The sequence below is a fragment of the Oncorhynchus kisutch genome, linkage group LG18 (genome assembly GCF_002021735.2).
Source record: "Oncorhynchus kisutch isolate 150728-3 linkage group LG18, Okis_V2, whole genome shotgun sequence".
Classification (NCBI taxonomy): domain Eukaryota; kingdom Metazoa; phylum Chordata; class Actinopteri; order Salmoniformes; family Salmonidae; genus Oncorhynchus; species Oncorhynchus kisutch.
The window spans coordinates 74,321,136-74,342,069 of record NC_034191.2 but is presented as its reverse complement, the minus strand read 5'-3'; the positions used below and the strand labels follow the sequence as shown (position 1 = coordinate 74,342,069).

The following is a 20,934-nucleotide window of genomic DNA, read 5'->3' as shown; positions in this document are numbered from 1 at the left end:
GGGTTAACTTCAGGCATTTTTTTCCCCCAAAACCCTAATTGTTTCCCCCATAGGAATGACTGAACCAAAGGCAACTAATTAATGGTTTTTAGGACTAAAATCTGGCGAGCTCAATTGGTTAATGAAAATGAGTGGGTTAGTTGTTTCACTATACATGCAAACTTGCACAATCTGGTCCTGGGGGCAGAGGGGTATACTACAAAGCAGGATTCATGAGTTAGCCAGCTAACTTGACATTTTCTATATTTTGTTTTATTGATCAGCTTGAAATTGGCATTAATTGGCTCAACAACCAAAAACACAAATTAAACTTGTAACTTTTTGGGCCACCCAACCAAATTCACATGAGTTATAGAGCTGTCACTCATTGAAAGCAAGTACAAGATACAACTGTTCTATATGCTTTCATTTAGTGTTTGTAAACTAGCTTCAAAAACCGCTGCAAATACAATAATTGAAGGTAGCCGGCTAACTAATTGATCCTGCTTTGTAGTAAACCTCAGCTTCAGAATAAATGATTTATTTATTGGAAGAATGATCAAGGGGCAGACTTTAGCAACGGGGGTTTTCCAGTCATGTAGAGATTGAGGTTGGATGGTTGTGGAGGGCGTAAAGAACACGGGGTTGTGCTGCAACAGGTCCCTTGTTTGAGTCAACACAATGGACCAGTGGGCAGAGTTTAGAGTGACCAATGAGAGCAACCAGTGAGCAGAAATATGGTGGAGGGTGTAACAAGGTTTGAATCCCGGGTAAAACAGTCTGACAAGGGCCGGGATACATTCTGATCGCAGGTTACAGGCGTTTAAGGCAATTTCTGATTGAGCCGGCAACATTTACTGTAAATTACCTTTTAAAAGCCACAATGCCTGTAATCCACATTCTGATTCAATCCCAGCCCGGGCACCAGTTGTCTATATAACTCCTACTTTGGTGTTAAGAATATCCTGAGAAACATGTGTTCCAAAGACCCCCTCCAACACAAACAAAATGCACCTACAAATTTGTGCCTGCTTTTTTATTTAATGTTGCGACAGGTAAAACAAGGGGGGGGGGAAAATGGTATCACAATACTATACATGATCGTTGATCAAAATGGAGAAGGTGCTGGAGATATGTACAGAATAGGGTATAAGGGGGGGGGTGCGGCGCAGTATTTTCTCAGGTTAAATACCACGTTTCAAGTGTGCTGACCTTTTACAATTGGATATATCTCCGCTTACTTAAAAAAACACTGCAAAACGGGCATCCATAATAAAAACACATTTATTTCTCATTAAACAGGAACCCCTGCCTGCCAGGGGGAGGCCCTCTGTCTATGGGTACAACAATGTGCTGCACTAGAGAGTTAAAACAATGGAGGCAGGAGCCCCGGAGGAGAAGACGTGCTACGTCCACAGAAGAAGGCTGTGATGGTACAGACTTTAAAGTTTTGTTTTTTTATATATGCAGCATAGGAGTCATTTATACAGAATCAATAAGAAAAAGCAATCACAGAAACATTACGCCGTTTAAACGTTTTGAGTTAGAGACAGTCGTCCTGCTATGTGGTTCGATAAAGCTTGTGAGATACTGGCTTTTCCACTATGTCTCGGGAGGATGAGGATGAGAGCGATAGAAAGATAGCGGGAAGGGGAGGTACTGATGGAGGGGGGGGGTGGGGGTGGTCCTTATTAGCGCTGGTCCCCATGAGTTCCATCATCATCATCATCATCATCATCATCACCCACCATTTGTTTTGTTAGTCACTGAATCCACTCCGGACATTCAAGTATTTTCCAGTTTAAGGAAGACACTTAAGGCTTCTGTGGCAAAGAAATAGAAACAAATCAAAGCACTGAATGAATCTGTTGTGTTGATTGGAGTTGTATTGATTCATGGGTCCTCCCCTTGTGGCTGTTTAGAAGTAGAAGCTACCTCAAGCCCTCTGCACCCTAAACCTGTGTGTGTTTATAGGGGCGAGGGGTGCTCTGTGCTCAGTAGGTGGAGGAGGTGGTGCTCATGGCGTCCTCGCTGAGGCGAGTGCTCCCAGGATGCACGCTGGCAAAGTATTTGACGTCCTTGTCCAGGTCCATCTGCAGGGCCACCAGTGTCTGCTCTAGCGCCTCCTGGTGGGAGTTGGCAGAATGTAGGAAGTACTCTGCAGGGACAACAGGAAGAGGACCGATGTGACCAGGGTTCAACTGCCGATATATGGAGAAGTGATACTTTGTCATGTTTCCTTATTGGGGATTAATAATGGCATAGCTATATACTCACACCATCCAGACAATTTCACTATGCATTGTGTGAGTGCAGTTAAGGTACTTTATTTTATAAATACAATACATTTTTATAATAACAAATGAAGCCATAATTGCTTGTTTCCTAGGCCTAACTCTATGGAATTGGTCAGAGGAGCAGGTGTGTGTGTACGTACCTCTCTCCAGCAGGCTCTGACGGATGGTCTTGGCCAGCAGCACCCTGACGTTGGCCACGGGGTCAGAGGCCAGCTGTAACAAAGGGGCCAGCAGATGCTCCGAGAACTGCTCCAACGACACACAGTCATCCTCAATCGCCAGCTGACAGAAAGAGGGAGGATGGTGTGTGTGTTTCAGAGATGGATTGGGGGAAGTGTGTGATTCTGTGTGTGCATATGCACGACACACACACACACACACACACACACACACTTGTGCTTTGTTGTGTTTGTGCGTTAACACACTTGACCACTCAGTCATCATCATCTCATTGTCCTCCAACACAATAGACATTGTGGGACATAACATGAGTGGCACCATTCTATCAAATAAAATGTTGAGGACAATGTCAAGTGGCCCGTTGAAAGCAGTGTCCTCATAGCTACCATAGCAACTTAGTCCACTGTGTAATATGAGGGTGGGGAAACTAAAAGGCTCTTCAAATAAAAACAGACCTCAATTAAAAACTGTAATTAAAAATCCTTGGCAGCTGACAATGTTTTGATATTCATCTTTAGCCCCGAGACTTCAAATTACACCTCTTGTTAATATTCTTGAATTATTCAGTGTATTCTCAGGCTACTAGATCAGAGACTATGCCACTTGGTAGTCTTACCCCTCCCTTTCCTTTCAAAAATAGTCTCCATCAAGTTTAATGCTTCTGGGTATATTCAGAATTCCTCAATTCTAGCAAAATGTACAAAGACAATTTTGTTCCCTTATTTGACACAATAAGACAGGATCTGGAGCGCTGCAACTCTTCTGATTTCATGGATGGGTAGAATATACACCTCTTAAATTAACATTTTACCTAGACTACTTTACCCAATCCAAATGTTCAGTCTTACGGTACAATAAGGTAATCAGAGCCATGAATGGCTGGTTAAGTTCTTTCATATGGAGTAAACACAAGGCAAGACTTCAGACGGCAATATTGCCAGATTCTATTGGAGACTTGGATATCAGTGGTGTGCCCACTTATGTTATATAATGAGGACTCCTCTATTTTGTTAGCTATGAGGATTTTGAATCTTTTCAGAAGCTTCAAATCTATAAAAGATTACTGCAATAATCCCATTACACTTAATTCACTCAAAGCATGGCGGTCAGTTCAATGTTTTTTAGGAAAGCCCAAACTAACCTCTGCTCTTAACCACCTAGATTTTCTGTACCTGGATTGCTGGCTAACATTTGGCTTAATAAAAGGGCATAGGCAGACAGAACTTGTTAATTTGCTGAAAATATTTTGCAATTTGTGGAGACGGTTGAGCAGGACTTTCTCCTGCTTTCTACAAGCACGACACTTTTTGAAGAGCACCACCTCGATAAACAACCCGGATGTGTTTCTCATTGAACAAATGACGAAGGAAAATGTCTACATTTATTTTGATGTTTTAAGGTCCTTTTTAAACTGTTGACACACGGGGGGGTTATTTTCTATTATTATTGACAAGGATGTGGGAGGACATTTGGAGATATGCAAAACATGATCTAGCTGTAATCGTACTAGAGAGCAATCCGATTAAGAATAATACACAGGTTGCATACATCCCCAAATCAGACATGCTTTCAGCCCCTCATCCTCCTCCGTGTCTAAAATGTAAAAAACTGATCCAGGCACCCTAACACATTGGAACGTGACCGTAAACAAACTACAAAAAAAAAAAAAAGGTACTGGTCTAATGTTCAGGGGGAACCTAGAATTGCACCCAATTTCTTTGACGTTAGTTCTCCCCAATAGGCATGTTACTTCGTGGCAAAGATGAGGCTTTACAACATCCTTACCATCACAGGGAGAAAAAACATCCTCTTAAAGTGGATTAATGACAAGGTCCCTTCTATTAAAGGATTGGCATAAGATGCTATTTCAATGGGTTCCATTGGAAAATCTGACATGTACATTACATTCTAAAACAGATCAGTTCTACTAAGTGTGGGAACCTTATTTGAATTACCTAGAACCTGATTTATCAGCCATTACGCTGCAAGGATTGACTTAGTGGTGGTAGACGACTTGTCTCAGATTACACTGTACGTACCATGGGTTGGACCTAATTCCTTTATGGTTTCATTTGTCTGTTAGGTTTTGGTTATTCTTATTTTATATACCTTTGTTACTGTAGCGCTTAATGGTTGGAGAAAATTGTGAAATTCCAATGAAAAAACCATGGCAGATATCCTGTCAACAACCATGCAAAACACTGCTGACATTACCTTACCCTATGAGAAATAAATACAGCCCCAAGTCATTTTCTAGGATCGTAAACATACACCACTCTAAAGGGACGAAAGTAAAGTAGTTCAGACAGAATTTACCTTGTTTATTTGGTTAGGCCTATTGGATGATTATTGGTGTTGTATAGGTCAGGAGATGACAAGAGAAGAAGATTGATGAATAGGCTTGGGCGGTTGTCATACCGACCTTGTGCCATCCCGGGATATTTGGTAATACTGGCACTGAACACAAGGGGCACTATTGTCAAATCCCTTTAATCCAAATGTTAGTAATAGTAATGCTAACAAGTAAAAATAGAAAAAGAAATGGTCTCAATGGGCTTTACCCTGGTTAAATAAAGAATACATGTCAAATCCCATAGCAAATGCTAGCTAAATGCTAGCTAAATGCTAGCTAAATGCTAACGAGCAAATTGGGAACATTTTATAAAGTCTGACAAACTATTTGCAGGACAGACATCCCAGAGCAAAGTCATACAAGTAACACGAAAAATGCTACTCACACTTTGCTGCACGTACAAAACAAATATTAGACCACAAGGCTATTGATCCAGGAGGGGACTCCACTGTTACCAAGAGAAGCTTGATGTCGCAAGAAGCTAAATTAGCAAACCAAATACACAACCGCAGAGCATTTAGCACATTGTAGACAGTTCACTGAATAGTTGTAAGATATCTAGCTGGTAAACATTTAGTTATGAATTCCATACTGTAACTAGATCACCTGGTGCGCGCTGCACAACAGTGAGTGACTCACAGGGCTCTGCTGGCAGACTCATCGCTGTGTGCTTGTAAGCAAACATGTGACTGGGGACTACCGGTAAGCTTCATAATGAAAAAATAATGTCACGGGTGAAAGGAACAGCGCAATGTGCTTAATTTCCTAACGTATTGCACAAGTTGACTGCAGGTATTTACTTAAAAGTAGCTACAAATCACTTCTAAATAAACTTAAAAATGGTTAACAGTATTGGAGTTGAAAAACCACCCAGTGGCTAGTTCCAAATACCCCGGTATATACACAGTATACCGCCAAAGCCTAACCATGAACATGACAAAGATGTCCTCACCTGACAGATGAAAGCGAAGGCCTGTCGTCCCGACCACTTGGGGGAGTGGCAGAACTTCTCTACCAGCTCACTCAGGAAGTCTGCCAGCAACGCCTGGCACGACGCCACCTTCCTGATGATCTCACTCACCTAACAATATACAATAAATATTACGTATTCCTTTTTGTGTATCAAATTCTGGGTAAATGAAGCCCAGAGAACTTAAAATATGGGCTCAGTAATATGACATCATACAGAGGGGTGACGTCTTGAACAGAATAGTGGTTTTACTTTTGTGCTGAGTGATCGCTAAACTACTATGATCTCTTCCCAATCAGGGCATGCCTCAGTGAAAGGCTAATATTGGGAAGAGACAATAGCGGCCATCATTAGCAGACTTGAATTGTGTTGTTGCTGATGTCTGTAAGCAGGACGTCGCCCTGCTCTGTATGTTGAGCAAAACATGAGAAATGTTCTAGATATGTGGAAATGGTAGGGAGGGAGAAATATTTACCAAGGATGTGGTGGTGTAACATTACAAAATACTACTAGATGCAAAAGGGTTTTCTAATGATCAATTAGCCTTTTAAATTGATAAACCTGGATTAGCTAACAGAACGTGCCATTGGAACACAGGAGTGATGGTTGCTGATAATGGGCCTCAGTTATTTTTTTTTATCAGCTGTTTCCAGCAACAATAGTAATTTACAACATTAACAATGTCTACACTGTATTTATGATCAATTTGATGTTATTTAAAAAATGGAAAAAAGTGCTTTTCTTTCAAAAACAAGGACATTTCTAAGTGACCCCAAACTTTTGAACCATAGTGCATGTACACACACAGTACCTGTCAAAAGTTTGGACACAACTACTCATTCAAGGCTTTCTTTATTTGAGCCAATCAGTTGTGTTGTGACGAGGTACGGGTGGCATACAGAAGATAGCCCTATTTGGTAAAAGACCAAGTCCATATTATGGCAAGAACAGCTCAAATAAGTAAAGAAAAGCGACAGTCCATCATTACTTGAAGACATGATGGTCAGTCAATGCGGAAAATTAAAGAACTTTGAACGTTTCTTCAAGAGCAGTCGCAATAACCATCAAGCTCTATGATGAAAGTGGCTCTCACGAGGACTGCCACAGGAAAGGAAGACCCAGAGTTGCTTCTGCTGCAGAGGATAAGTTCATTATTTACCAGCCTCAGAAATTGTAGCCCAAATAAATGCTTCAGAGTTCAAGTAACAGACATCAACTGTTCAGGAGACTGTGTGAATCAGTCCTTCATGGTCGAAATGCTGCAAAGAAACCACTACTAAAGGGCACCAATAAGAAGAGACTTGCTTGGGCCAAAAAACACAAGCAATGGACATTAGACTGGTGGAATCAGTCTTTTGGTCTGATGAGTCCATATTTGAGATTGCGAGGCTGTGTACAGGCTATTTGACTAAGAAGAAGAGTGATGGAGAGTTGCATCAGATGACCTGGTCTCCACAAACACCCAACCTCATCCCAATTGAGATGGTTTGGGGTGAGTTGGACAGCAGACTGAAGGAAAAGCAACCAACAAGTGCTCACCGTAAGTGGGAACTCCTTCAGGACTGTTGGAAAAGCATTCCAGGTGAAACTGGTTGAGAGAACACCAAGAGTGTGCAAAGCTATCATCAAAAGGCAAAGGGTGACTACTTTGAAGAATCTAAACTATATTTTGATTTGTTTAACACTTTCTTGGTTAGTTTGTCTTTACTATTATAGAAAATAGTAAAAATAAAGAACAACCCTTGAATGTATAGTTGTGTCCAAACTAAGACAAAAAGGTCTAGTGGTAAAGAAAAACATCAGGAAGGCCATGACTGTGTCCAGGGGGGGTGTCGCTGGCTGTGACCGTGTCGGGGACTGGGGTGTCGCTGGCTGTGACGTACCAGTTTGTAGGAGGTCCAGCGTACAGAGGACACTCTGTCCAGACACAGGCTGAAGGCCAGGGGTCGAAGGTAGTCATACACATCCTGGCCACTGTACAGCTCCAGTAACAACACCAGCTGTCTGAGAACACAGAGGAGATACAGATTACCCTGACCCATAGAACCGAATGTCACCAAAACAGACATCTTGGAAAAGCTACTTCTATGTTTAACTCCCTCACCAATACAGTACAGGAACGTCACTACGTCAGGCTACTTCTCTGGCTACTAATGGTGTGTGTTACAACTAAGGTCACAGGGGAAATAAATGGATTACATGAAGTGTGATAACAGGGTAGAACCTACTCTGCCAGCTCTGATCGGAAGCGCCAGTTGCGGCTGTTGTCTGTGACCAGGAACTCCTGGAGCTGGTACAGGTATTTACGCCGGGTGTCCTGGTGCAGCAACTAGAGGGAGAGGGAGCGAGAAAGGAGGTTGATCCCCTGCGACCACACTGCAGCACAGAAGGTGTGCCTGGATCCTATCATCACTACAGGAAATATGAACATTATGAGCTGCAGTCAACTCATCGTGACACCACAATAAAAAGTTAACCCATCCATTCTAATGATCATTTCTATTCGTATTCTTTTAAAATATTGATCAAGTCTTCTCTTCTCTTATTGGATGAGTGTGTCAAAGAAAGAGGTGCCGACTGACCTTAAGGAAGTGGTAGAGGTGTTTGAGGACCCCTACCCGCACCTCATCCAGGTCCTTGAGGAAGCCGTTGAAGACGGGCACCAGGTCCGCAGCCGTCAGCTGGTCGCCCAGGATCAGGGCCAGCTCGTGGATGGAGAAGGCCAACGTCCGACGCACCTTCCACTGGAGGAGGGAGAGAGAGAGACAGAGCCCAGGAAGACCCAGTGACGTTAGAAGGCGTGTATAAAGTGGGACAAAGGGCGCGGCCAGGGGGAGACAGCACCGGAGACATGGAGGAATCACACTGCAAGCCAACTCCAGTCCCCAGGCTTCCAACTCACTGATTTGGGGGGGGGGGGGGGGGGGTTGAGAGTCTCACCAGAGCCAAGTGTCAAGCCCTTCAGCTGTCGTGCCTAGGGCAAAATGTCATTCCTTGCAGGCAGGCAAACTGTGGGGTTGACAACTAAGGTGAAAGGATAAATGTTTGTTTTTGGAGGACTGCATTTGGAAAGCCAAGGAACCACACATTGGGCTTGGAGAATCACAATAAAAAAGGTGCTTGAGGAGGACCAGAAAGAAAAGCAAACCTGCTCCATGCTCCAGTCTAGGTCCAGTCTGTCAAAGCACCCTCCCTGACAACAACCAGCTGGCAGGGGAGGAGGAAATAGACCACAGTGAGAGAGCCACACTGCTAGGCTACATACTAACCATGGGGGCACATTCAGGAGGACGCGACGTTGTGGAACGTGCAGATGCAGACATCACGATTAGAGCTTACGCTACAAGTGAGCGAGGCATGCCAGTTATACACAATCCAGATCTACCTAAACGTTCCACAAAGTCGGTGTTCTAGTGCATGTGTTCCATGGTGGGGAGTGTTGAGGTTGAAATGGAATGGGGGGGGGGGGGGGTCAAAAACAACTTCTGAAGAGAAAAATACAGGTTTTCCTCAAAAACATTTACAGTACAATTGACAGAATGTGTCAGTGAGATGTAGCCAAGACAGAAGTGGAGCGTAGACACACCTGCATGTCAGAGGCCAGGGTCTCATAGGTGTCCCTGAGACAGTGCCAGTTCTGTCTGCCCAGGGTCATGGCCACACCAGGCAGGCTGTAGGCACAGTGCTTGGCGATCTCCATGTCCACCGTTTGAGCTCTGGAAGGGTCCGTCATGGACAGGTACTGGTCTAGTAGGGCCTGAGGGATCACATCCTGATGCTTGGATTTCTTCTCGTCCTCTGGACTGAAGCTGCTGTCGCTCAGCTCAGAGTCATCGCCATGGTGCATCTGCAGGGTGGAGTTTCGCCTCTACACAGACACCGGGATTAATCACAGGTCAAACATGACAACCCTACAGTTAATTTCTCTCTATAGAGACACCATTCCACCCTCTCACCTCCATGTCTGAATGGTGTCCTAAAAGGGGCATCTGGTGCACTCCAAAGGGGTTGTCATAGTGGTTTCCCCCCTGGCTGTCCCGGGGCTCCAGGAAGGCATCCTCTAGGTGAGAGTCCATGGTTGTGGCTCTCAGAGCAGCTGTCAGGACATCCACTTGTGCTGCAGGAAGGGGGGGGCATGAGCAGGTGAGAGTTCCACATTGCTCTGTCACCATGTTCAGAAACAATGCCCAAGGGGTAACCTGTATTATTGCCAAACAATACAACTTGAGCCTAGAGAAACTACCATATTGCTAATTTTTTATTTTACCTTTATTTAACTAGGCAAGTCAGTTAAGAACAAATTCTTATTTTCAATGATGGCCTAGGAACAGTGGGTTAACTGCCTGTTCTGGGGCAGAACGACAGATTTGTACCTTGTCAGCTCAGGGGTTTGAACTTGCAACCTTCCGGTTACTAGTCCAACACTCTAACCACTAGGCTACCCTGCCTGTGCTCATTCTATGATATACCTGAAGCGTCTAGGAGACCTATTCCTCCTTGTTGTGACACCATTACCGTGAGTGTATAAAACAGCCCATCGAGGCCTGTGTGCGCACGTGTCATTGTCAAACAAGCGTTCTTTGTGCCATATGCACAACAGGGAGCCCTTGTCTGGGCTTACAGCCGGCCCTCTTCACAACAACAGATCGCACTCAAAACCAAGGAAAGGAGCCACTGCACTGGCCCTAAGCACCGACAAGGGGCTCATCTTTACAGACGAGGAAGAGCAGATTGTAAATCTGTCAAGGCTAAGCAGAGTCAGTCATTGTGCTTCAGTGCATCTCCTGAACAGGAGATGTCTGTTCTACCCAAAATTACAGCCAATTAATTGCAGCATTACCACAAAAATGGAAGAGGCAAGTAGAAGGGGAAACAAGTAAGGAACTTGTATGTCGGCCCTGTATTAAAGAACACAAAAGGTTAAAGAAAAGTGTGATAAATAAAAACATACCAATTTCATTTAAGGACCAAAAAAAACTGACAGCTGTGCCATATAAATTGCAAAATAGTTGGGAAGAGATTTGATGTACCCATTCCATGGCACATGGTTTATGAATTGATACGCAAAACGCCGGATTCAAAACTAATTTTTCAATTTAAATTACTATACAAAATTCTTGCAACCAATAGAATGTTAATTATATGGGGGATACAGTCTTCCCAGCTCTGCAGATTCTGCTGTGAGGAGGCAGAGTCATTAGATCATTTATTTTGGTATTGTCCATATGTAGCTTGTTTTTGGTCACAGGTCCAGGAATGGCTGAAGAATTGCAACATTTGCCTAGAACTAATGCTGCAGATAGCAATACTGGGTGACTTGAAAAGCCATAATCAATCAATAATATAATAACAGTTTTAGCAACAAACTAAAAAATAATTACAATCTGTAGAAGCTATGAGAATAGGAAGGTTCAATTATTTTGTGAAGCATCACAGCTGAAAAATATATGGCAAGTAGAAATCGGAAATGGATGATGTTGAGAGATAGATGGGAGGGGTTGAATGGAGCTGAAGGGTGGGACTAATAACAAGAAAAACTATGTAAAACATACGGGATCTGTAAAATGTATAAAGGTTCTGAACTTTTGTGAAATAGTATAGTTACAAATAGAAATCCAACTGGATGGACATCAAATAGAGGAAGGACTAAGAACAAAACAAGAGAGAACTATTGTAAAGTAGACTGTCTGTAAAATGTGTATAAGATGAATAAATTTAAGGTAAAAGCAGAAGTGTTTATTAGTGTACTCCAATGGGGGGGGTAAATCGGCGGTAGGGTTTGCGGGGAATAATAATGAAGGCATTTCTTTTAAAAAGTCTGTCTGTCTGTCTGTCTGTCTGATATATATATATATATATATTTATTAACCCAAAAAATATGGGGGATTGGAAATGATGCAGACAATTACATTGGAAGCAACAATCCGCAATATTAAGCTGATCCACCCCTTATTTTTTTAATTTAAATGACATGGTTGCTGTGGTGGAATGTTTATTTAGATCGGTGATTTTCTGCATTTTTCAGAGTGACATCAGTTAGCCTGATATCCGATTGTTCTTCTGGCAAAGCCTGTAAACATTTTAAATCAAACTACTATATTAATCTTACTACCTACAATAAAAATCGCATTCTTGTGTGCATGTAACCGTACTCAGTGACAGATCATTATATTCATGTGACCCATTTTTAGAAGAAAAAAAACAGTACTGGAACACAGCAGAGTTCTGTAGTATAAGTCTAACCCAGGGTAACTCCAGTCCTCAGGGGTCTGATTAGTGCCTCAGTCAACACACCTGACTCCAATAATCAACGACTCAATTTGGAATGTAATTAGTTTAAATCAGCTGTGTTTTCTAAGGATGGCAGGGCAGTGTTACAGAACTCTGGCCCCTGAAGACAGGAGTTGTCCATCCCTGGCCTAGACTACCGGAGTTCATTACATGCAGCATGATAGGATTGCATCTATAGGCAGACAATGAGGAGGCTCGCACATAAAACGAAGATTGAAGGAAAAACTGTTTAGCGACAAACTGCTTTAGTTTGAAGTTTCTTTCTAGTGCTTTCGGGGATCCTCTGACAACGCCTCTTCCTTTCATTGTGCCATTTGTAACATTATAGGCCACACCTCTCCCGGTTTTCTATTTTACCCCTCTTTCAATTGGCCCAAATATGACTTCCGGTTTCTATTGTGTGAAATGGCCAGGTTGCCAGCAGGCTGCTAGCCTCACATGCGACATTAAGGGTTTCAATTCCACCAAAAACACAGTGGACTGGAATCAAAGGCTAGCCTCTCACACCATTGGCCTATAGGGTTTGGCTCAGAGCACTACCTGTGAAAGAGCTTCTTCTGTCCAATCACAGCAGAGGAATGTTAATAATTCAAAAACAATGTATAGAATTTCACTGCTTGCTCTGGTTAAGGATTAGTCTATTTATAACCTGAGGGATTTAACCCTCCATGACAACTTCTCTTACAATATAATTGCATTCAGCCAATACACTAAGCCACTGTCCCTATATGAATGGATGCACAACCATGAATTGCAACAGTTACCAAAATAACCTCCTCTTATTGAGTTACATTTCTACGTATGGTATTGAAGTAAGCAGCTTCTCGTGATCTCAGTAGTAGAGTGTAGACCGCTGACAGGGAGGGTCAAGCTACAGCTTTACACACAGCACAGCTCACCTTTCACGTCGGGGTCATCAATATGAGGCTCCAGGTTTTCGATCAGCTCTTCCAGCTGTTTCCTATCCAGGACTGGGGCCGAGGCTTTAGCCTTGCCCTGACTGGAGGAGACGTAGCAGGGGGGCTCCTCCGGGACCATCTCCCCCTGCTGGAGCAGCTCCATGTCCATCTCAGCAATGGGCAACCTCCAGAAGTGGAAGGAGTTGTAAAGCTCCTGCTCTGGGATATTGTCCTGAGGACTGACGTAGGGGGACTCCTCCTCTGCTGGTTCAGGGAGGGAGAAGGATGAGGGCGCCAATATGTCTGCTGGTGAGTCGTCCTTCTCGTTAGAGGTTGTGCGTTTCTCATGTGGCTCGTTCTTAGTGCTCTCAGTAGCCACTGAAGGGGCTTCCTCCTCTTCCTGAGCCCCTGCTGTGCTGGTAGAGTCTCCCTCCTTCTCCGAGGGGTCCGAGTTTAGGGCGAGCGAGGAAGCCTCCTTCCCACAGAGGCACTCGGGACCGTCCAGGGCCAAAGCCTCCGCCGTCTGCTCCCCACCCCCCTGCTCTGCCACGTCCATTACACCCATCTCCTCCTCTGTCTGGCAAAACCCTCCATCCTCCCCCTCGCTGTGGTCCCCCTGGGCATGGTTGGAAATGCAGTCCTGTTGTAGACAACCCTCTACGTGGTTGCCATTTGTGCGTACAGGAGAGTCATCCCCCCGCCTCTGAGAGTCATCTGTGTTAGCGCTGAGGGAAGGGTCTGTAGTGTCCAGGTTCAGTGGTTTCTCTTCAATACTGGGGGAGAGAGAGGAAGCATGTTACAAACAAGCAGTACAATACAAGCTTGGTGGATTTCCTTCACTGAAAGAACCATTCAAAATCAATATTCCCTTTCAGATGCCCAAAATGGCTGCACCTGTTCTGTGAGTGGACACAGTTGCACTCGCCCTCCTCCCCCTCTCTGAAGTACTGGCCCACACTGTTGGGGCTGGCGAACGTGGAGATGAACTGGCCAAGCGACTGGAAGGCAGCCTGACGCACCTGACACACAGTAAGAGAGACAGAGGTCAGAGGTCAAGGAACAAACAAGTATGACATGTCAATTACTCTAGTCATTTAGCAGACACTCTTGTAAAGAGAAGTAGCCAAGTTGTGCATTCAAATAAGGAAGTTGGCCTCTCAGACATCCTGGTAAAATATGTCAAGTGTATGTTCCCCGAAGTGGGCTACCTACTACCCACAGGCCCTGCAGTAAAAATTTAATGTATTTACTCTAAAAAGTTGGTTTAATTTTACATTTTGCAGAAGCTCTTATCCAGAGCGTAGTGAGTGCATACACTTTAATTTCATATTTGTTCTTACTGGTCCCACATGGGAATCAAACCCAAAACCCTGGCGTTGCAAGTGCCATACTCTACCAACTGAGATACAGTGGACAAGTTAGTTCCCTTAACAGCAAAATACCTAGAGGATTAAGAGTAGAACTCTGGCCCCAGCAGGTCAATGTTTAATGCCTATGCTTAAGTAATTAGTTTCCATTTACGATGTGGGTTGACCAACATTTCTGCTCGGTGCTCACCCATCGGGAGGGGTCACTGATGAGGCTGATGAAGAGCGACGATAGCTTGGTCCTGCGCACTTCCTGCGAGGTGGACGAGGAAACAGTCATGAAGCACTCAGCGCAGGCTTTCCTCACCCCCCACACGTTGTCCGAGCAGAGCTGGAAAAAGCGGGGCAACTGGGCAGGAAAGGAGAGGTGGGGGAGAGAGAGAGAGAGAGATGAAAAGTAAAAAAGTGTTTCAGTCAGAGGCTTAGAATGCCGTTTCATCGTCACACAAGGCCGAGCTACTGAGTGGAGAGAGAGGACATCAATGTTTCACCCGTTACAATCTCAATGTCACAACACAGAGAACAATATGCTGAGAATTCAGAGAAAGAGTTGGAAAAGTGGCAGTTGGGAACGGCATGTGCAACAGAAACTTCTGGCTTTTAGATGACTCATTTAAGTAAACCCTGGTGTGTCGCTGGAAGCAAACAAAGTTAGCTGAGAAAGAATGAAACCAAAAGAAGTCAACACGTACCAGGAGTTCCTCTGTTGCCTCTCCTCCAACAACACTGCAAATGTCGCCAAAGTTTGCAGCGCAAACCTGCCACAAACACACAAAAATGACCTCATCTAAAGCAATGACTCCAACCCCAAGCAGATTTAACAATATGTTAAACAAAAACAAGCTGAACAGTTGAGAAAGTCTGCGTGAGTGTATAGCCACTGCTTGGGGGTGATCTAATCCAGGGTCGTGTTCATTAAGGCACAACAAAAGACATTTAAAAATGTTAACAGGAGGAAAAAAGGGAAAGAAACATGTGCCAAGTCCAGCTAGTCCCTCCCATTTCAGTCCATTTTCGTTTGTTTGGTGCCTTATGAACACAACCCTAGTTTAGTCTCTACTGACCTTGCGCACATGGAACATCCTGCAGTCACAGCACATCTCACAGAAGCGAGGCAGGAAGAGGCGCTCGGTGATGTCCTTGCCTACCATGGGGGCCATCTTACAGATGATCTACAGCCACAAAAACAGAGCGTCAAAATACACCGTCCGTCAGGATCCTTCTCACACGGTGGTTTGAACTAAAATGTCACAACAAAACTACTTCTACAGACAACTTTGAAATACCCTTGGCTTGCACTATCTGCAGAAGGGCAAACATTCATTTGAATGCTGGCTGCAGCCTGCTTCTGGAAATCACAGCTATGGTAAATAAAACAAAGGGGTCAACCTTATTCTACTTTTTGCATTTGATCATATCTAAAAACGTGGTACAGTAGCTGCCTGATAATGTCATAATGTTGTGTGGGTCATGTTCCCTGACCACCCGTCTCCACACTAATGCACCTTCTATTCTCAGATGTATTACACCACTTTTGACCAACAAAGCTACTTAGTAGTGCACTTTATAGGGAATAGGGTGCCATTTCAGGCATCTCCTTGGTCACGTGACTCACGGCCATGGCTTCCGTCTTAACGTCATCGTTGCTGTCGGGGGCGGTCAGGTCCACCAGAACGGGGCACACCAGGGTCTCAATGTCCCCCCTCTCAATCAGCTCCTGCTCCAGCAGCACCAGCAGGGCCGCCTGGCTGGTCTTCCTGACCTGGCGAGATATCACAATGATTATACAGACGCTATTAATAACATTAGGTAGAATAACATCTATGAGCTTAATTTATTGTCGCTGAATAGATGTTTAACTAACATGTGCCAATGGCTAGAAAAAGCGAGTGAGAGGCAATTTAAAAAAACAAGTATGTTGAACAATACAAAAAAAGAGGAGAATGTAATGTATTCTTATCACACGCCTCCCTTACCTGGTTGTTCTGGTCAGCCAGGTATCTCACCACGATCGGTAGCAAGTACTTAGAGAAGGCAAACGGAATGGAAGGTCTGTTCTCCTGACAGAAAATGGCGATGTGAGGAACTTGCTCCATTAGTTCTGCTCTTACAGAGGGCTCTGAAAAGAGAAAGGTCAGACATTTTAAAAACACTTCAGAGGTATTTTAAGGACAGTAGAAAAGGGGGTCAATAAAGTCTGAAGATCAAATGTCTTCAATGACAAAAGGGGCCTGGTTTCATCATCGACAGCAGCACAAGTGTTCAACAATGACTGACACCTGGCTGGATGCCCTGGGACCAGAGGAGGATATCAGTTGTCCAAAGAAATTGTCTGCAGAAACAGCTAAGATTGTCTTAACTTCAGGTGTGAATTTAGTTAAGCTTATATTTTAAAGACAGACTAATAACTAGCTGTGAGGATGCTGATGGACGGTGCATTTTGAAACTCTGTTTTACCAGGCGGGGCCAGAATGTCCCTGAAGCACACTCAGCATATGTGATGCTAAGGGAACCGTTTTTTTTATTTGTAGTTGTTTAAAATACATGCCCACTGACTGACTAAGATCCTCTATGGTCAGTTTACTCCAGGGTTAAGGGAACTGGTTGCTGCTCTAATGTATGCCTGCACCATTATGCAGGGCTACTGTATTACGCTGAAAGACATGCCCTGCACTTACAAGGACACTGCTAGGCCACTACATTCAGAGAACTACAGAGACCTGACCATTGCACACATTTTTTTTTAGTTGGGATAACTTATTATTAGTTATCCCAACCAATAAATGCCCAAATCCCAATATATTTTCTAATCCCTACTGGATATGTATAAGCAGTGATGCACCTTCCTCTATATTCCTTAAAAGGTATCCGCACGCTTCCCAGCCAAAACAGTTCAGTAGAGTTTGTGTATATTTTGGTTTGTTCGTTTTAGACATCTTTTTTTTTTTTTTGTGGGACTGTTCGGGTACACATTTTTTTTTAATGGAAACAAGTCAAAGTTTGGAGCCCGAAGTCTACACTCCTTCGTTTGGGATTGGTCAAAAGTAGAGAAATTTCAATAACGGCTGTCATTCAACGAGGGACGACCCATTTTCATGCAATTTTTTTAATTGAAAAATATGCACCAAACATCTTAGATGTAAAAATTGTGTGACTAAAGAGCTCGTCGGTAGGAATCGGTAAGAATTACAGATTTCTTGAGTTGTCTTAGATTCATTCAGAATATTTTGAGGAAGTGTATACTGGCTACAGCATCTCAAAATGGACAAACATCACTATTTTCCTCGTTTTTCAAGTTAAGGTATTTTAAGGGAGTATGCGAGCTGAACTGAAGCATGCTGACACCTTTAGCCTACCTGCACCTTACAGGGCCAAGGGAGCAAACTAGGACTGGCTGGAAAACTCAGACAAACTTTTCACCTGTATGAAATGGCATCTAGGTGCAGTTAACTACATCCCTCCATCAAAAACACTCATGGGTCCCTCTCCTCTACACTAGTGGCCAGCCAAGAGAACAGACAGACTACTTCTTGACAGAAATAAGGGCATGTCCAGAGCATGCAGACACACACAGCCAGTTCATATACACAAGACAGTTCTCACTACAGTCAGTCGTTAAATATGAAACAAACGCCCCTTATAAACCGATGGGGTCTTACCCGAGTCATCAGCAAGTCGACCCACTCTCTCCAAGACGCCGATACAGTCCCTCTCATCCTCACTCACTGCTTTTAGTGTGTCCAACAAACTTCGTGCCACCATCTGTCTGGAAGTCATAACAAAATTTGATATTTTAAATATTCTCAAAAAAATAAAAAGTCTTCAAAAAAGTGTGAGTTTTAATAACATTCCATTGGACATTTACCTGTTAAAAATATTTTCACTAGCGACGTATTTATCCAATCTTCCAAGAGGAGTCAGCATCTCATCTTGCGATACAAAATCCAAGGCTGAAGGTATAATAATGACGTCAGACTCTGAGCTGTAGTCATCCACACCAACTATTAGAGACATTGGGAATATTGTGCATGAGAGGCACCCACCACCACGTACCCAGTCAGGCCGGTGAGGGACAGTGATGAGGTGACATGCAGTGGTGGCAGAAGCTTGGCCCCAATGCTAAATATATTAGCATATCAACAGTGGTTAGGAGAATGCAGTCCAAGGGGGGGGAAAAATGTGCAAAAGTGAAAATGACAGAGTTGGTGAAAGAAACATATGAAGAAGTCCTTGAAATACAGTGAATCCACATAGTATACAAGCAGGTGGGGATCTATAGGATGATGGTAGTGATCTGTAGGTGGACTTGTTGCATGACTGTTCTCGCAATGGTATGGGTATGTTGCAAAATGCACGACTGAAACAAAGCAATCAATCATATTGCAACATAAATACCTAGATTGTACAATGTATGGTAACTGCAAATCCCAGTTATTGCACAATAGCCAGGCTAGGTGTATAAACTTCCCACTTTCGCTACAATTTTTCAGTCACCAAATTGTCTAATATGCATACTGGATAGTAATAGAAAATAGATAGCTGGCTAGTTGTTATGTCATACTAATTTAGATTGGCTGCAAAGACTAGCAAGCCTAATAGTCCAGTTCAGGAAGTGTCAGGCTATAGTCGTAGGGCTTAACTGGGTTCCATATCTGATGTAACAGAAACCTCCCTCCGCTATGGGTGGTAGCTAGCTAGCTGACCTAGCTAGGTTAACAATCCTGCATGCAAGCTTGATGTATTAGGTTGAGAACCTAGTTAGCGAAGGAAGCGATACGATACATAAATCAAATGTAATGCAGTGGTTACTATGCTTGGCTATCGGAGAGGCTAGCTGGCTGCTTGGCTATCGGAGAGGCTAGCTGGCTGCTTGGCTATCGGAGAGGCTAGCTGGCTGCTTGGCTATCGGAGAGGCTAGCTGGCTGCTTGGCTATCGGAGAGGCTAGCTGGCTGCTTGGCTATCGGAGAGGCTAGCTGGCTGCTTGGCTATCGGAGAGGCTAGCTGGCTGCTTGGCTATCGGAGAGGCTAGCTGGCTGCTTGGCTATCGGAGAGACTAGCGCGTGAGTGTTAGCTTTTACGAAACTACTTTTGAGAGCATTTAAAAAAAAATTGGATGTGAATATAACTCACTACACATCGAAGAAGTTAAGTAAGTTGCAAAGAAAGGGGACAGTCCAACTCGTCTACCCAAGGCCCACACAGATCCGTGAACTCCAGAGAGCCGACAAGGCAATCATCGCATGCATTGCACGGCTAGCTAGCAATTTCCAACACTGAAAACACAGGGACAAACTTACATCCGTCCAACTCCTCCTGGGAATCCTCTTGGAGTAAAGATATATCTGTTAAAAACAACCAAAAACGGAATCAAAAGATACTCAATCGATAACTAAATTGTTCTGCTGTATCGACTTTCACTCGAAACTATTAAAAAAATGGGACGGAATTGTGCATTTTCCCGAAGCTAGCGTAAATAGACTACGTACCCGCCATCTTGTCCTGGTCCTACATTTAAAGCGGTCTGTGCAGATGAGGTAACAACTGGAGGGAGAATACAGGAACTGCCGTTACAAATGAACGAGCGGTCCGGATAGCATAACATCGGTGAAGAAATCACCACCCCACCAAGAGGCGTTACGGTTGATAGTAAAGTACAACGCCCAATTATTTGTTTAATATTAATTATACTGAACATAAATATAAACGCAAATTGTAAAGTGTTGGTCCCATGTTTCATGAGCTGAAATAAAACATCACAGACATTTTCCATAAGCACAAAAAGCATATTTCTATCAAATGTTGTGCATACATTTGTTTACATCTCTGTGAGAATTTCTCCTTTGCCAAGATAATCCATCCACCTGACTGGTGTGGCATATCAAGAAGCTGATTAAACAGTATAATAATTACACAGGTGCACCTTGTGCTGGGGACAGTTAAAGGCCACTCTAAAATGTGCAGTTTTGTCACACAACACAAGCCACAGATGTCTCAAGTTTTGCTGGAGCACTGCAGGAATGTCTACCAGAGCTGTTGCCAAACAATCTAATGTCAATTTCTCTACCATAAGCCACCTCCAACGTTGTTTTGAGAATTTGGCAGTACTTCCAACTGGCCTCACAACCGCAGACCGGTCCTGGCTTCTTGACCTGAGGGATCATCTGAGACCAGCCACCCTGGCAGCTGATGAAACTGTGGGTTTGCACAACGGGAAGAATTTCTGCACAAACTGTCAGAAACCATGTCAGGGAAGCTCGTCTGAATGCCTGTTGTCCTCTCCAAGGTCTTGACCTGACTGCAATTCGACGTCGTAACTGACTTCAGTGGGCAAATGCTCACCTTTGATGGCTACTGGCATGCTTGGAGAAGTTTGTAGTGTCTTAGTCACTATATGTAATTATATGGTTATAGTCGTGGATAAGCGTACCTAAAACACAATGTAATGTTTTTCCTACACATGTAAAAAATCATATACAGTGCCATTCATGCATTTGAGACTAGTCAACGCTGTTAATTTATTTGCTTAGTTTTTTTTAAAGTTAAATAAAACTCTGAAAACTGTATATTTTGGCTCTGTAGGCACCCTCTGAAAAGGAA

At 43.6% G+C, this 20,934-nt stretch overlaps 1 protein-coding gene across 6 annotated transcripts; it reads right to left on the bottom strand.

Moving 5' to 3' along the window:
* Positions 1-1,000: 1,000 nt before the first annotated feature.
* LOC109909798 (serine/threonine-protein phosphatase 4 regulatory subunit 1) lies at positions 1,001-19,959 on the bottom strand. 6 transcript variants are annotated; one of them, XR_002257802.2, is made up of 20 exons: positions 19,824-19,959; positions 19,635-19,679; positions 18,202-18,337; positions 17,996-18,102; positions 16,313-16,455; positions 15,952-16,098; positions 15,401-15,508; positions 15,029-15,094; positions 14,527-14,685; positions 13,864-13,988; positions 12,970-13,742; positions 9,736-9,896; positions 9,366-9,647; positions 8,362-8,523; positions 8,008-8,108; positions 7,663-7,783; positions 5,762-5,890; positions 2,417-2,558; positions 1,915-2,137; positions 1,001-1,802 (listed from the first exon to the last, which is right to left on the bottom strand). XR_002257802.2 is itself a non-coding variant. In XM_020508829.2 (20 exons), the coding sequence occupies exons 4-20, from the start codon at positions 18,258-18,260 to the stop codon at positions 1,974-1,976; spliced, it is 2,949 nt and encodes a 982-aa protein (XP_020364418.1). In that variant the 5' UTR covers positions 18,261-18,286; positions 18,390-18,455; positions 19,635-19,679; positions 19,824-19,889; the 3' UTR covers positions 1,001-1,973. The 6 variants fall into 6 exon arrangements, 4 of the variants coding, with proteins under 4 accessions (XP_020364418.1, XP_020364416.1, XP_020364417.1 ...); XR_004204046.1 differs by having other exon boundaries at positions 18,202-18,286; positions 19,824-19,939; XM_020508829.2 differs by adding an exon at positions 18,390-18,455 and having other exon boundaries at positions 1,001-2,137; positions 18,202-18,286; positions 19,824-19,889.
* Positions 19,960-20,934: the final 975 nt, after the last annotated feature.

Coding starts and splice junctions, on each gene's coding strand:
- LOC109909798 (XM_020508827.2), bottom strand. Junction 18,103..18,201: donor AGTGAAAATATTTTTAACAG/GTAAATGTCCAA, acceptor TATGACTTCCAG/ACAGATGGTGGCACGAAGTT. Junction 9,897..12,969: donor TGATGACCCCGACGTGAAAG/GTGAGCTGTGCT, acceptor CCCTTCCTGCAG/CACAAGTGGATGTCCTGACA.